At 41.9% G+C, this 17,667-nt stretch overlaps 1 protein-coding gene across 3 annotated transcripts in view; it reads right to left on the bottom strand.

The window, feature by feature from the left end:
* Positions 1-17,667, bottom strand: part of ARMH3 (armadillo like helical domain containing 3) — a 170,830-nt gene that overhangs the window by 92,052 nt on the left and 61,111 nt on the right. For all 3 annotated transcript variants that reach the window (XM_080642845.1, XM_080642847.1, XM_080642846.1), the window contains one exon: positions 14,444-14,532. In XM_080642845.1, the coding sequence (XP_080498971.1) occupies positions 14,444-14,532 (89 nt within the window). The remainder of the gene's footprint in view (positions 1-14,443; positions 14,533-17,667) is intronic.

Here is a 17,667-nt window from a genome sequence, read left to right as displayed (position 1 = left end):
TATATATATATATATATTGATTTTCTACAGAGAGGAAGGGAGAGGGACAGAGAGTCAGAAACATCAATGAGAGAGAAACATCGATCAGCTGCCTCTTGCACACCCCCCACTGGGGATGTGCCAGCAACCAAGGTACATGCCTTTGACCGGAATCGAACCTGAGACCCTTCAGTCCACAGGCTGACACTCTATCCACTGAGCCAAACTGGTCAGGGCTCTTGGATTCTTTTTTCTTTTTGCTTTTCCGGTTGAGTGTTTTTTGTTTCTTTTATTTCAAATCTTTGACTTGATTCTTGCGATCCTCTAGTCTGCTGTTGGATCTCTGTATAATATTTTTTTTATTTCAGTCAGTGTATGCTTAATTTCTAGTTGGCCCTTTTTCATATTCTCGAGGGTCTCGCTAAATTTATAGGCCTTTTCTAGAAAATTCTTGAAAAACCTTATAACTGTGGTTTTGAACTCTATATCCAGTCGTTTGCTTTCCTCCATTTCTTTCATTTGTGATTTCTTTGTCTCCGCATTTTGGCTGCTTCCCTGAGTTGATAGAGTGGCTTTGTGTGCTAGGTGTCCTATAGGGCCCAGTGGCTCAGCCTCCCCAGTTACCTGAGGTGGACATTTTTGGTGCACCCTTTTGTGGGCTGGGTGCACAGTCTTGTTGTAGTTAAGCCTTGATTGTTGTTGGTATCACTGGGAGGAATTGACCGCCAGGCCAATTGGGTGTGAGGATCAGCTGTATCTACGCTGGGAGAACTTCTGTGCTGGAGACACCCTTATGAGACAAGACTTGCAAAAGCCTCTGTGCTCAACTTGGATGGAGCGGAGTCTCAGAGCAGAGCAGATAGCATTGGTTTCTCGTCAGCCCTGCCCTAATAGGCCCCTGTGTCTCAGTGTCCTGTGGTAATCACTGCAAGCACCTCTGAGAGAAAGCTGCCCTCAAGTTCTGCCTGCTGCCAGACAGTCCAGTTTCTCCCCGAATGAGTCTGGGTCCCCAGAGTCTCGCCCAGAACTGGAGTTCAGCGCAGTCGGGAGCTTTTGTCTCCCTCCCGCTTGAGAAAGGCAGCCGTGCACTCAGTTGCCAGTCCTTTCCACACGTGCGCCTCAGTACCTCTGCCTCCTGCAGCTCCTCTGAGTCTCAGTATGCTTTTCTCTTTCCTTCTAGTTGTAGAATTTCCACTCAGCCAGCCTTCCTGTGGTTCTGGATGATGTCCATTTTGTCTTTTGGTTGTAGTTTTGAAATTGTTGGTGAGGCAGCAGTTTAGGTGTTTACCTATGCCGCCATCTTGGTTTCTCCTGATTATAGATTTTTTAGAGCTAGAAATGACATTAAATGTCATTTAAGGTTTCGGGCTCAATCCCCAATAGGGGGAGTGCAGGAGGCAAGCTGATCAATTATTCTCTCTCATCATTGATGTTTTTATCTCTCCATCTCCCTTCTTCTCTGAAGTCAAAAAAATATATATATTTTAAATTTGTTAAAAAAAAAAAAAGACAACAGGTCAATGTATTTCTTTCCATAGCAACTAACATGATCCCCACAAACACTCCATCTCAACTTTCTATAACCTCACCATAACTGATTACCAGCTGAAATTTACATTACGGTACATAGTACTAAGTACAGGGCCAAACATACAAAGGTATTTCCTCTCTGATGGAGAAAGGAAAGGAGCCAAGTGTATTCAATCAACAGAGAGAGCCATGAACTCTTAGGCAGGAATAAAAATTCAAAAGGAAATCTGGGCAGCCTTCAAAACAAACCTATGGCAGTCTTCAAAATAATAATCAAAATTCACAAAACCACCAATGCACTGAAGCGACAACGATATTCTAGGAAATCCTTGGGAATCCTGGGTTCGACTCCTAATCTTTGCTATCTCTACTAAATGAAGGTCCAGATACCTGGCTCCAATTACTCTTAACCTGAATGAAAAATAGAGAAGTTATGTCAGTGCAATATTTGAGGTATTATATTACACATTCAATACATTTAGTTATAGGGAAATGGGTGTTCCACACACACAAATTCTTCATTGGAAGGTCTTTTCCATCAGGCACTTCAAAAACTTAATTTCTGGGCTCTTTTTCAGGAACTAGAAATTGACTGCAACTGCTGCCTCTTTTGACTCTGTACTGGAGGCAACTGTCAGCCTCACACTTAGCTTTGGCCCAAGCTTCTTTCCTTGGGGAATCTTGTGCATGAAGTATGGCAGCGGTGTGCAGCAGTTCTGACTTTACTGAATGCAGACACAGGTGGAATAAAGGATAGTGTGCAGGTTCTGGGAAGCTGAACCAGGAACATGTACCTTGATGGTTCCTGGGTCCCAAGTGAATTCTCAAAGGCAGAGACAACCAATCTATTTTTCAAATGGGAAGAGTTCAGTACCATCCCCTGAGAATTCTACCACCTTATACACAAGGTCCCCCCTCAACCCTCAAGAAACCTTGTTTGCCAAACTGTTCCTAGCATTTACGTACCTCACATCATAAAGACTCTCAAATTTTATCGTATTTTGAATTCAAATTGTATTGCTATGTAGGAGAGTAGAATGAATAATGGATATGGGAACTTCTCCAGGACTAAAACCTGTCCCCCACATTGAGGTAAACCAGGTGCACAGATGAACAAGCCAACCATGGAAAGACACAATTAAATGGTACCTCAGATGCCTGCCTCAGAGAAGCAGAGGGGAAGTTTAATTACAAACCCAAGTGAATGACATTTAAATAAAATTAAAAACAGGAAGGAGACAGAGAGGCTCCAGCAGAACATAAATAAATGTCTTGGAAGATTCAGGGCAGAGAGAGCTGTCTGTTGAACAGCTTTTACATGCTATGAAGAGAAAGAGATACAAAGCAAAGACAAGAGTCTGCCAGGCCCTATTTTGTGGCCTGGCATGGAGCTAGGATAAGATGCCACAGATCACAAATCAAAAAAAATCCGCTCAATAGGGGAAACGGATAATTTCACAGGGACTGATAGCAGAGGAATATTCGCATCTCACTTGCTTAGGAGAGAGGTAGAGGAACTTAAAGGACAGACTAGAAATAGCACTAGTGTAATAAGCCAAAGCCTCCAAAACCCCAGAGGCACTATAAACTCTAGCCAATTCTAGCATCTCTGGACAAAATCACCAATTGTCCAGGGACATTGCCAGCAATCAGTAGACTCACTGTCAATCAGCAAAGTGGCACAGGAAGGATTTAGAAACAAGCACCCATCAATAGAATAATTTAAAAATACACTAGGTGGCTTCTCAGAATACAGGCATCTGTCTGATTGCAAACTCAAACACCTCCCTGAAACAGAGGACAACATATCAAAAAAGAAAATGAAATGGCTTTGGTTGTGAGCTATGAACTTCTCCAGGTTGAAGGTTGCACAACAGTCTGTACATTTGGTAGGAAGATTCTGGGAAGATGGCAGAGTAGGAAGCACCAGGACTCTCTCTCTCCCCAGCTAGACAATTGCATTTGCAGAATCTGTCTGATTAACTATTTTGGAACTCTGGACTCTGATGAAAATTTGCAGGTTACAGAAGATTTGGATGGTATATTTTGGTTAATTTCAGTCAATTTTAGCTCCTAGCACTATATTGCAGCTACCTATCCCCCACCCTTAGCCATGTGGCAAGAGCTGGGCACTTGTTCCTGGAGCAGCTTGCACACACACACCTTGCAGAAGCTGTCAGTGGCAAAACTGACCCTGTCCTCCTAATAGTGGGGATATGTGCACTGATGGCTGACTGCTGCTTTTGATTCTAGGGGTCAAAGAGGTGGGCAGCCATTGTTTTACACCTCCCCCGTTGTTGCAAGCTCTTCCCCTCCAGATATGTGACTTCCAGGAGATTAAAGAGTCAGTACTCCTTTTTCCCCTGCCTTAATTTTTCACATTTCCCCTTTAGAAAACCAGACATTGCCCTGGCTGGTTTTGCTCAGTGGTTAGAGTGTCAGCCCAAGCACCGAAGGGTCATGGGTTTGCTCCCCGGTCAAGGGCATGTATCTGGATTGCAGATTCATTCCCCACCCTGGTTGGGGCATGTGCAGGAGGCAACCAATCGATGTGTCTCTCTCACATCGATGTCTCTCTCTCTTTCTCTTCCCCTCCCTCCCACCCTTCCACTCTCTATTAAAAAAAAATCAATGGAAAAAAATATATCCTCAGGTGAGGATTAACAGAAAACTGGACATTAAAGACTAGCATATTAAAAAAAAACAACTGCACAAACAGGAAAAATTAAAAAGTGACTGCGCATGCCCAAGAAAAGGCTCAGAAGAGACCTAAGAAGACATTCAGTTTAGAGCTCAAGCTGATCCTCAACACAGACAGCCTATAACAATAAAACAACAAAACAATAATAAAGTCAGCAAACTCTGAGGAAGGGACAGAATCCGATTTCTTGCACCTTGAGGGCATTATGTTACGTGAAATAAGCCTCACAAAAAGACAAATACTGTATGATTCCATTTACATGGGATACCTAGAAAGTAGACTGGTGATTGCCAAGGGTTGGGGGAAGGAAGGAATAGAGTTATTGTTTAACTAGAGGCCCAGTGCATGAAATTTGTGCACAGGGGGTGTGTCCCTCAGCCCAGCCTGCACCCTCTCCAATCTGGGACCCCTTGAGAGATGTCCTACCAGGATCGGGCCTAAACGGGCAGTCGGACATCCCTCTCACAATCCAGGACTGCTGGCTCCCAACTGCTCGCCTGCCTGCCTTCCTGATTGCCCCTAACCACTTCTGCCTGCCAGCCTGATCACCCCCTAACCACTCCCCTGCCAGCCTGATCAATGCCTAACTGCTCCCCTGCCAGCCTGATTGCCCCTAACTGCCCTCCCCTGCAGGCCTGGTCACCCCTAACTGCCCTCCCCTGCAGGCCTGGTCCCCCGCAACTGCCCTTCCCTGCAGGCCCGGTCTCCCCCAACTTCCCTCCTCTGCTGGCCTGGTCACCCCTAACTGCCCTCCCCTGCAGGCTTGATTGCCCCCAACTGCCCTCCCTTGCAGGCCTGGTCCCTCCCAACTGCCCTCCCCTGCTGGCCATCTTGTGGTGGCCATCTTGTGTCCACCTGGGGGCAGCCATCTTGTGTGTTGGAGTGATGATCAATTTGCATATTACTCTTTTATTAGATAGGACAGGTACAGAATTTTAGTTTTATAAGATGAAAGGAGTTATGGAAAAAGATGGTGGTGATGGCTACAAAACAATGTGAGTATATTTAATACCACTGGACTGTATACTTAAAAAATGGCTACAATGGTAAATTTTATGTTTTGTGTATTTTACCATAATAATAATAAAAAAAGGGTCAGTACATCAACAGGCTAAACTGCCCAATCTAGATGAATTGGAAAAAAGAACAAATCCTTTCTTTAAATGGAAGTTACGTTCTACTAGTATTTTACCATTTTCCTTGTTTTTGAAGTGTAACTACTAAAAGAGAAAATATGGTTCTCATCTATCTCCAATTTTCCACTTACTTGGAACACTGCAATTCTCACAGTTACCACTCACCCTCTTCTTTCTCATGAAAATGAGCTTTTATGTGAAAGTTTCCATATGGAGCATGCAGGATCCCATATATGTACCTCATTCCTGTTAACTACCTCTAACTAAACATACTCAGAAGCCAACATTGCCCAACTGAGAGAGAGCCAAAATCACTCTTTAAGAAATCTAATAGTCAATGAGACCATGTGTCTGAAGTAGATCCAAAAACTTTACTTTCTGCCAAAATGAATGAAAATCAATAATAGACCTATCCTGCTCTCTGAGCCAGGAAACGAAAATACTAATGAAACCAAATGATATGTTCCTTTAGAACAGGGGTGGGGACATCAGAATTACAACTAAAATACAGAACAACCATCATTCAGAACTGCCTGAAATTTGGCTGAATGGAAATCCTACAACTAAAGAAGTAAAGAAAGTACATTGGGACTGGTAGGAGGGGGGAGGCATAGAATGGGCTGGTCTGACACACAGGTGTGACATTTTTTTCAATCAGGTTAGACATCTCAGCTGCAGAAGCCTCCTGTGAGAAGCAAGGGGTTCCAGCCCCACATCAGACTCCAAGCCCAGGATTCCAGAGCTGGGAAGAGAAGTCCCTGTAATTTTAGGCTATAAAAACCAGTGGGGATTGTGGCTTAGTGACATGGAAGCTGCTGGAGTCCCAGGCAGTTCTTACAGGGTCCTGCTTCCTCTGAGCTCCAGTGCCCAGCAACAGCTTTGGGGGACCCAGGGACGGAGGAACTGGATTGTCTGGCATCGGGACAGGAACTCGGGGACGGCTTTGTCCAAGACAGGGGTGCTCACAGGGCATTGTTCCTGTGCTGGGATCTCCCCTGCCACAGAACTGACTGGCATCCAATCAGAAGAGAAAAAGAAAAAAGGAATCCAAAGATATGAAAGAAATGGACTTACAAGTCCAGGAAGCAGAGAGTCCCAAACAAGAGGAATCCAAAGAGGCCCACACCAAGACACATCATAATTAAAATGCCAAGGGTTAAGGACAAAGAGAGAATATTAAAAGCAGCAAGAGAAAAGCAGTTGGTTACCTACAAGGGAGCGCCCATATGACTGTCAGCTGATTTCTCAATAGAAACTTTGCAGGCCAGAAAGGAGTGGCAAGAAATATTCAAAGTGATGAATGGCAAAAACCTACAACCAAGATTACTCTACTCAGCAAAGCTATCATTTAGACTTGAAGGTCAGATAAAGAGCTTCACAGACAAGAAAAAGCTAAAAGAGTTCATCACCAACAAACCAGTTTTACATGAAATGTTGAAAGATATTCTTTAAGAAGAGGAAGAAGAAGAAAAAAGATAAAAAATATGAACAATAATACTATATGTAATACTTTAAACAATAAAGAATTAAAAATATATGAACAATAAAATGGCAATACATACATACCTATCAACAACTGAATCTAAAAATCAAAATAAACAAACAAGGAATCTAATGAACAAAATAAACTGATGAATAAAATAGAATTAGAGGCATGGAAACATGGAACAGACTGACGAATCTCGGGGCGGGGAGAAGAGATTAACCAAAGATCTTATCCTATATAATAAAAGCATAGTATGCAAATTGTCTCTTCCACCAGAGTTCTTCTGGGAGTTCGACCAGGGGGCGGGCCGGCCGGGGGAAGGGAGGGAGTACCTGGCCGGCAGCCGGCAGCCGCTAGGGACCCTATCAGTGCACGAATTTCGTGCACTGGGTCTCTAGTATGTATATATGCATTTACCTATGGACACAGACAATAGGGTGGTGAAGGGGCAGGGCGGGAAGTGAGTGGAGGGAGGACAATAGCGGGGGAGGGGACATCTGCAATACTCAACAATAAAGACTTAAAAAATAGTAATAAAAAAGAACAAGGGTGGGGAACCTTTTGCTGCCAAGGGCCATTTGGATATTTATAACATCATTCACTTAATTTACTTAATATAAATTTATTTGCTAGAAAAATCTCCTAGGTTTATTGAATTTTGAGTCCTGCCTGCGGTTGCCTTGACAGGGCCAGACCAACCTGCCTTATACAACAAGGGCCTTATACAGCCTGCGAGCCAGATGTTCCCCACCCCTGCTCTAAAACTAGGATGGGCACAGCCACAAAAGCATAGCTACTCCTTCCTCTGTCTCTTTAAGTGACAAGACATTAATGGGCCTCTGGTTAGGAAGTGACTTCATGTGCAGAGAAAGAACAGAGATTGCTCACTTTTTTAGTGGTTTTTAGGTGGGAATCTTTTTCTCCTTATAACAGGCTAAACCTGTTAGAAATTCTTATCTTTTTCTTCTGCCAAGTTTCTGAAGAGATGAAAGAAAGATTCAAAATAGTGTAAATTTTGGACTTAGTCAAATGTGGTGATTTGAAGAGGATAAAAAGAGTTTCCTGGCATTCTTTTCCAGTCCTGGGGCTTTCTATACTGCTATACAGAATTACATAACAAAATTATGAAAACAGTAAATATATTCTAATGGCCTATATTAGAACCCTCTAACTTTGAGAACTGGTTATCAACAGAAGATGAAAGCCTCCATCTTTCTGCACATGAAAGCTAGAGCTGTCTAAGGTATTTTTTCAAAAAAAAAATTTTTTTTTAAGAGATAGTAGAGGGGAGAGAGAAGGAGGAAAGAGAGGAAGGGAGAGAGAGAGAGAGAGAGAGAGAGAGAGAGAGAGAGAGAGAGAGAAACATCGATTGGTTGCCTCCTGCATGAGCCAGACCAGGGTCAGGGATCAAGCCTGCAAACAAGATATGTGCCCTTGACTGGGAATCAAACCCAAGACCCTTTGGTCCACAGGCCAACACTCTAACCACTGAGCAACAGGCTGGGGCACGGAGCAGTATTAATTAAGTACATCAAGCCTAGCATACATCTTGTAATATATTTTGCTAAATCAGAGAAAACTGGGGGTAAAGAGCAAGAACAATTTAAAAAACAATTTAAAAAACAAAATAGTAATAGCAGCTGCCAAAATTCCTCTTCCCATCTACTCTAGCTATTTACTGCTATGTTCTTTCCCACCTAGATACTCTCTTCAAAACTAAAAGGAACAATAATGTAGTTATATAAGATGTCACTATTAGAAGAGACTGTACTATTTTTGCAACTTCCTGTGAGTTATAATTATATCAATAGTAAAAGTTTTTAAACTAAACTAAAAGAAGCAGACAATTAAAAGTTTCCCAAAGGATAGTTTCCCAAATCAGGAGGGGCTACCAAACAGTCAAAATTATACTGTACAAGAACTACAAGATAAATCTATGGCTCAGGTCATTCTTTCTCTTGAAAATGTTCAGTTCCATATAACAACAGCATAACTACAAAAGGCTCTCGATTTCCAGTCTCAAGATATACCTAAACCATGAAGTCATAGGCTTCTGCCAGTGATGAGAGAGCTAGCTGGACACTCTCTAGGCTTTTCATTTTCCCAGTAGGTACCTGAAAGGTCAGGCAACGTACAATTTCTCTCTTTTTCACAAAGCTGTGAATGCTCTGGATGCTATTTAGCACAGTGGAGCTGAACAGATTGTTTTTGGGGGCTTTGGAGGCCTTTCTTCCTGCAGGGAGGCAAATGTTGCCTAGTGATCACGTCTGAGCAAAGGAGTCAGGAACGCTAAGTTCTAATCTGTTTAGTATCTGGTTCCATGATACTTAGGAAATAAATCACTTCCCTTCTATACCTCCACTCCCTTCCCCAACAAATGGTGATAAAAATAATGACTTGTCACCCAGGAATGTAGCAGGGTGAAAGGGTAAGAAGGACTGTGATCCCTAGATAAATGTCGAATATAAAATGCCAGTATAAATCTGCCTTTTTATCAACCTATGTTTTGAGACTGTGGAAAGCTGCATTATTTAAATGCAGGCTGCCTCCCTAATGCCACTTCTGCCTGAAGTGGTAGTAAAATAAGCTGACTCCATGAAGCTCTGTTCAAAGATTTCCCTTTCCAGAACTACATACTTCTCTCTAAACATTCTACTCATTCTTTGGTTAATGGCTTAGAAACCATCAGTTTCCACTTTTACTTGGTAAAAAGCAATCCATGTATCTGTACTTAAGGATGAAAGAGACAAGAAAAGAGAAATTACTCACCATTCTCTTTCACATCAATAACTAAAATTAAAAGATAATGGCCTGGCCAGTGTGGTTCAGTGACTGAGCATCAACCCATGCACCAGGAGGTCGCTGGTTCTATTCCCAGTCAGGGCACATGCCGGGGTTGTAGGTTTGATCCCCAGTAGGTAACATACAGGAGGCAGCAGATCAGTAATTCTCTCTCATCATTGATGTTTCTATTTCTCTCTCCCTCTCCCATCCTCTCTCTGAAATCAATAAAAAAGATATTTTTTTTTTTAAAAAGGTGATGAAGTCAGCTCAACAGAAACATGACAACAAACATCCTACTGGGTTCTATTATTATTGTTAGTTCTAAGACACAAACACAACACTGTGCTGCTTTAAGAAAATATTGATTCATCATTAATGGAAATTCTAATATCTATTCATTTATCCTCTCAAATGTTTTCTGAGCCCCTATCATAACCCAAGTAGTGTATTGGGGATGAAAAAATGATTAAAACACAAACCTTGCCCTCCAGGAACTTTTTAAAGAGGATAGATATTTAAACAATTCATTGTTCAGACATTTGTAAACATAGCAAAACAATGTGATGTGTTAAAATAGAAGCTCCAAGTGCCATAGTGACCAACATGGTCTTTAGCCTCAAGAAGTTCAGGAGCCCTGGTAAGTGTGGCTCAGTTTGTTGGAACATCATCCAGTACATCAAAAAAATGGTGGGTTCAATTCCCGGTCAGGGCACATACCCAGATTGCAGGTTTGATCCCTAGTCAGGGGGTAGGGGGTAGGTGGTGGAGGGCTGAGTGCAGGAGGCAACCATCGATACTTCTCTCTCATATTGATGTTTCTTTTCTCTCTGTCTCTCTCAATTTTTAAAAAATATATTTTTATTGATTTCAGAGAGGAAGGAAGGAGAGAGAGATAGAAACATCAATGATGAAAAAGAATCATCGATCAGCTGCCTCCTGCACACCCCACACTGGGGATCAAGCCTGCAACCTGGGCATGTGCTCTGACCAGGAATCGAACTGTGATCCTAGTTCTTAAGTCAACGCTCAACTGCTGAGCCACACGGGCCAGGCTCAAGTCAATTTTTAAAAATGTTTAAAAAGTTCAGAGAGGAAACTACTAAACTAAAGTTCCCAGGAGGAATGCAGTATGATCAATAAATACAGAAAAAAATATTTAACCAGAGACTAAGATGTTCTGTGAAAACAATTAATTTGGAGTCCATGGAACCCAAAATTAACATAGGGATTCTTAACATGGAATCATGGACGGGCTCTCAGAGGGTCCATGAACTCTCTGAAATTACATCTGAAATTATAATTTATATGTGCAGACATTTTGTTGGACACAAAGATCATATCTTTCATTACATTCTCAAAGGTAAAGAACTATTTCGCTAGGATCTTATCCTAAAAACCATTTTTCTATCTGTATCAGAGGAGAGTTTTAAGACCTAAGGTTTTACTGAAAATAGGAGATCTGGATAGCCTAGGTGTCAGAGAAAAGCTTCTGAACTTTCCATAACTTGATGAAAAATAGTGATTGCTGAAAAGAGGACAATGAGAGAGTCCTTTCCATAGTCTAGCTGAAGTTAGCTTAAATATATTTCCCCACATACTCAGATGCCATGGTGACAGGCATCATATAAACAGACAGTGGAAGCAGGGAATAGGTCACGGCTTGTAGTCAACATAGCAGGCAGGATTAAACCCCCAACTAACGCAGCTGACTTGTCCTTGTCCATGAGACAAAGCCTAGGAATTCCATATAAGAATTTAGAGGGGGACCTTTGGCTATCTCCCCAATAACAAAAAGCTACAATAGCCAACATCATAGAAATAAAAATCACTCAAAGTGCAGGGATATTAAACAACCACATTCCATATGTCAAAAGGCATTTGGATCCTAGCTGACTGCTTCCTAGACACCCAAGGACTTCTGAATGTCTAATCTAACACCACATATGCCTTACCAGTCTTATTTATAAATAAAATTGAATTAAAGTTTGCAGCACATGTACAGACAAGTAGCTATACATGTAAGCCTATTTGCCATGATGAGTTTCAACAGCTCCCTCAAATAAATAAGTCTAGAAGGCAAAGAAAGAGTGAAAACATGGGCATACCATTATATGAGGGGTGGCACCAACCAAAGAATGGGTGGATCCTCTAGTCACATATGTATTCACTGATTGCAATATTATACAGTATTATGAGCTCTGATACATCACATGTAGTGTGATATTTTGCAGTTTTCCTTAACACCTGCTGCTCTACATCTCACTGTATACTCCATGTATAAGCACACAGAGTCAGGGTTCCAGGAGGGCTCTTTCAGTCTATCTAGGAAAAGAAGCTAACCTCACTTGGCAAAGAGCTCTAGCACCAATGCCTATGCTTTAGAAGCAAGCAGTCATCCAGGTCTCACTAATGACACTCATATATACCTCCTCTAAACTTATCCAGGGCCTTAAGATGTCAATCCATCAGTTCTGAGATAGCACATAATTATAAACAGAGCTAATGAAAGGGCAGGGAGACTCCATGTTCCTTTTGTTCCATGTCTTCCACCTCGTGGAGTCAGGTTCCCGCCCTAGAACCTCTCCAAGAGCCCAACCCACACCTTTGAATTAGCCAATAGAAATGCAAGGGAAAGTAAGCCGCGCCCTGCCCCCATGTGCAACCTGACCCCGACCAATCAGCGGAGGCCACACTACCTCACCCCTCCTACCTCTCCCAGGCCCCCTATAAATCAGCGCGTTTGGAGTCTGGGGCTCTCTCTCTCTCTCTCTCCACCTCGCCGCTGCGCCCGGGTGTGTGTGTGGTGGGGGGGGGGGGGGGGGGGACTGGGCTCGAGCTAGCTCGATTAAAGGCTCTTTGCTTTTGCATCGGACTCAGCTCCCTGGTGGTCTTTGGGGATCACGAAATCTGGGCATAACACTAACATCACTGAAGTACTCAAGGACATCAAGTCAACTGACCAACATAGAATGGTCTCCTGACCCACAATTTCCTAGCCAGATGGGGAAATGTAAGAGTCAGAAAAGATAAATATAAAAGACATTTTTAAATTTCTTTAAAAGATGATTGCCTCTTTAAACAAAAATGATGGCAATGAATTGTGGGGTTTATAACCTATGTAAAAGTAAAATGTATGACAATAATAGCACCAAGGACAGGATATAAGGTAGAGGTAGGAGAACAAAGGGAAGCCCAGGGCCACAGCGAACAGGAGAAGGCAATGTGGAAAAGGCACCACAGCGAACAGGAGAAGGCAATGTGGAAAAGGCAATGTGAAGAGTGCAACGAGGAAGAAGACAGCAGATGATGAGGATGGGAGAAAATCCAGAGAAATCCCAGGGGCCAGAGATGTGATGGCTAGGATAGAGAGGAAAGAAAACAGAATAACAGAAAATAAAACCAGAAGAGAATCAAAAGCAAGCAAAACCAACTACTACCACCAACTCTTCAGTTACAATGTGTAACTTCATATCAGTTACATACATAAGCCATTTGTACTTGTTATAAATAAATCCTACAATTGTACCAACAGAGTTGCATCATTTTTGTGTTTCTCTCTAATCCTAAATTTTAGAGCCTAACAGTCATATAGCTAATATTCATAGGCAAACATAGTAGTCCTTTATATTAAAAAGAATTGTTCCTAAGAAATTCTACTAACTTTAGTTATTTCAATCTCTTTTGATCTCTCCTTAGCTCTTCTGTCTTTCAGACATTCCCTCAGTCTGAAACTCTCACAAAATGCTACTATTGCCATTTAGTGTTATTCTCCTACTCCTCCTTCACCACCATAGGCATTAACTGCAAAGATCTTGCTAATCCATTAATTAAAAATCTCTACTTCCCATATGGATGACTAAATTTAGAAAGCCAAACTGGGTTGGGAGGAAACAACAAGTCACAACAAGTGAAATAAATTCAATAGAAGGGGGCGAGATTACTGACCCTTTTCTTCTTTTCTTAAAAAGCCTCTGACACTAACACACCCTCTACTGCTGAGACTACAGAGAAACTCTCCCAGGGTGGGGTAACCATTCATCACTATAATTATCTGGAGAAGACTTTATTGTACCATCAGGTCACGAAAGCCACAGGACCTATCAGTAAATGAATGAATGCCTCAGGGAATATGTCTCTCCTCTGCTTTCCTGTAAGCTCCATTTAAATTGCACCAAAGAAAGGGGTGGCAAGTGAGCATTAATTGTACCCTTAGAGAAGAGCCACTTCCCGCCTGCAGGCAGGGCAGTGACTTTACTGGGCTACCAAAAGGATACAAAGACAAAAGTAAACACTGTAATTTGCTGTTTTTGTCTCTGGCACAGGGGGAGTGGTACAATTGACACTGTCTGTAAACAGTAATAATGCCAGATGTAACACAAAGAACAGGATTCCCCCATCTCTCCGCCCCCTCTGCACCCCCTCTCCCTATGACATTCCTCCTGAGATTACTCATCTTGAAGCAACACACAGAAGCCTCCCTATAGTCCATATGCTGCTACCAAATGGAATTGAGGGGGAATCCAAGTTTGTACTGATTACTCTCTCTTACTCAAAGGAAGAAGCATTGGAACTCAATAAATATTCAACTGTTTCTAACAGCTGACACACACACAAAAAAATACAGGGAGGAGAGGGAACAAGAGAATATGGAATAGATATGTGACATGCTCAGGTCTGGATTAGAACAAGGCTGAAATAACAAAAAATATAAATGAAAATAGAAGCATCCTAAACAAACTAAAGTTTTTAAAAAAATCATCTTATGCTCCAGCCTAAGAGCTCATAAAAGATATAGGAAAAGAGAAGGAATTAAAAACATAAAGTTACCTGACCAGAGTTCCCGCCAGGTGTAATGCAGGCGTACTCTACACTTCTTCTGGTAACAAAGTAGCTTATGTACTACCTGAATGCAGCGTCTGTAACAGAGAAAGAGGAAAACTGGGATAAGCCTAAGAATATGGTGCAACTCACCAAAGATACCCTTTCTTTACTGAGGCAACTTTGCTAAGGCCACTAAGATGCTGGATATGAATCTGTACACATGCAAAAGAAAGGAATGCCTACCTTCAGCCTTCCAGTGAGTAAAACACCCGCACCCTGCCCCCCACACACACACTGCTTGCAATAATTCAAGTATCTTCAAGAGTGATATTAAAAATATTTTGCAAACAATAGAGAAATATAAATTAATATATAAATCAATATATACATTAAAATTTTTAATTCCTTTATTCTCTAAACTATATCAAAGCTACTTACCAAGAGATAAAAATTATAGTGTAAATCATCCTAATAGTTTCCAAATCACTTGTTCAACTTTAGAAATTGTGGTGTGATCTCTCCTGTACGATGCAGTTGTCACTAGCTACAGAATGCCCTTACTTAAGCCATGATTTAACTTAGGAATATACAAACTCTCCTATCAATTTCCCCATTAAATTGATAGTCATTAGGTACCTGGTGCTGGAAGCTTTGTTGCAGCCAGCTAGGGTGGTTGGATGCTGCCCATGCGTGGCCACCCATGCACAGTACATTCCAAGATGCCAGCACTTCTCACATGGCCTGGATGGAGACAGCGTGCCTGCACCTGGCTCTTTTGAGAATGCCTTCTCAACACTGAGCCACTGTGGAGCAACAGTGAGATACAAACTATGTCCCCCACCCCTGCTGCCACCACCTTCTGGTTAAAGGCTATTGATATCCACTCCTGCACTGTTCCTGCCTCTGCAGCTACCCAACACGTGACATCATTAGCCTTGTGGTCTCAACTTAAACTATTTACCAAGCAGAACAAAAATTTTAACACTGCTACTACCTTAAAATTATATACTGGCTGAATGACTCCAAATTTCATTCATGCATGTTGTCAACACAAGACATTTACAATTTAACCTGAAATATTCTTGAGAGGTCCGCTGAAGTCTCTACTTTCTTCCCATAGATTTGGAGCTTTCTGACTTAGTAAGAGTCCAAGTTTTCCATATAAGAGTAACTTAAAGGAGAGTTTATTCCTCAGAGACTATTTCCCCTCAGTCCCAAATCTTAAGACAGCAGTGGGGATGGCAGCAAGAATTACAGCCAAGAGTGGAAGCTGCTTGGGTTTTCCCATTTCTTTCTTTCTCACTTCTTTTCTTCCTATCTTCCTTCCCTCCCTCCCTCCCTCCCTTCTGACCTTCCTTTCTCTCTCTCTCTTTTTTTTTCTCTGTATAAGCGCCTTCTTCCATTATTACTTCACCTATAGTATTTATTTATTTATTTATTTATTTATTTATTTATTTATTTATTTATTTTATATATAGGGCGTAATATCACAGGAAGGTCACAGTATTCTGCCACCCGTGAGGAGTAAGCCCAAGTTGCTGTTGGATGTGTTCATCACAAAGGAGCCATTCTTCAGGTGCTCTGCTCTCTCCACATCCAATCACCTACAGTATTTATATACAGATGTGAAATTATTTCATATCTGACCCAGATCCTGGCTTTGAGTATTAAGTCTTTCTACACTCCATATTTCTTCATATTTCACCAGGAGGATTACAAAGTTATCTGAAATGGTAGAAATTCATTTTGCTTTCAACTTCTCATTCTGCTGTATGCTTCTAAAAAGCAGTACATAATAATAAGTAGAGCAACAACCTGGCCTGATGCCCAGCTGGGAGCAGATTAAGTTCACCTAAAAAGGACTTGATGCTCCAAATGCCAAAAACTGGAAAAAGGATTGGAAGAGGGAGGAAGATCTGAAAATATGCCCATAGGCAATAATGAAGAAAGTGAATTCAGCCCAAGGCTGGGACCTTCTGCCCAGCCTGTTAGCTTGATGCCTCATTATCTTCTCCATCTTCCCTAACCTTAGGACATTAAATTAGGGAGCAGATGGAAAAAAAGCAACCAAGAAAGCAAGGGACTATAGAAAAAGTTAGGAACTAGAAGGTTAGGAGGGGTCTGAAGTATTTAGTGTAGACCAGGTTCATTGGCTAGGATATGAAGGTTTGGGTGGACAGATACATACCTATAACTCTGTACTGAACACACAAGTCATCCCCATCTTCAACTGTTCCCCATCATCCACTTGATCTCAGGCAAAGTTTTTACTACTCTCCTATCCTACCTTCATGCACCCTACACTCCAATCATCCTGAATTACTTTCGATTCTCCAAACATGCCATACTTCCAAGCCCTTGAACATACAGTATTGGTCCCCTGCTTGGCATGTCCCTCTCCCACTCCCTTACATAGAAAACTCCTACTGTTTCTTTATGACTCAGGTCAAATGCAACAACCTTCGCATATCTTTTCTGATGCCCTGTCAGCATTAGTCACTCTCTGTTACTTATCACAGTATTGGTTAAGAGTACAGCCTCTGAGGTCACAGAGACTTGAGTTTGAATCTTAGTGATGCAACTTAACTAGGTGTGCAACTATGGTAGCCAGCCTGCAAGATGGCCCGAGTGGTCCCCACCTCCTGACATTCACATCCTTGTTTAGTCCCTTCCCACATTGTATCAGGGTGGGTCTATGTGCCCAACAGAAATGATATGTCATTTGAGATTGGGTTATAAAAGACTCTATGGCTTCCATTCTAGGTCTCTCTTGTAAGGTCTGAGGCTGGGAAAGCAGAAACTTTACACCAATTTCTAAAAAATAACTTTGCTTTCTAGCCTGCTTTAGCCTGCTTGAATAATGAGGAAAATAAACTTAAGCTGTCTGACCTTGTAGGCCAGAGACTAGATATGCCCATAATTTCAATGCCATGCCAGGTGCATTTTTTAATTGGATAGAACTGTGTTGTTTTCAAGGCCAGCAGCGAGATAACCACTAAGTGCACATAGGGCTGGCTCTTTAATAAAAAGGTAAGTTCTGCTTGTAGCCTTGCTTAGAATTTGAATTCATTTTCTCTAAGCCCACCGGTGAAGCCCACCGGTGAATAAGTGTGACTCCCCCGGCCTGTGCTTTCAGACCGCGGGACCTCACCCGAGAGCTTTCAATAAACGCGATTTTTCGCTTTTAACCTGCTTGTCTTGGTCAACTTATTGGTTTCGGTCGGGTTAAG

This window comes from Plecotus auritus (assembly GCF_963455305.1).
Source record: "Plecotus auritus genome assembly, chromosome: 9".
In the NCBI taxonomy this organism is placed as follows: Eukaryota; Metazoa; Chordata; class Mammalia; order Chiroptera; family Vespertilionidae; genus Plecotus; species Plecotus auritus.
The sequence above is the reverse complement of the archived record's forward strand: the minus strand, read 5'-3'. Positions and strand labels throughout refer to the sequence as shown.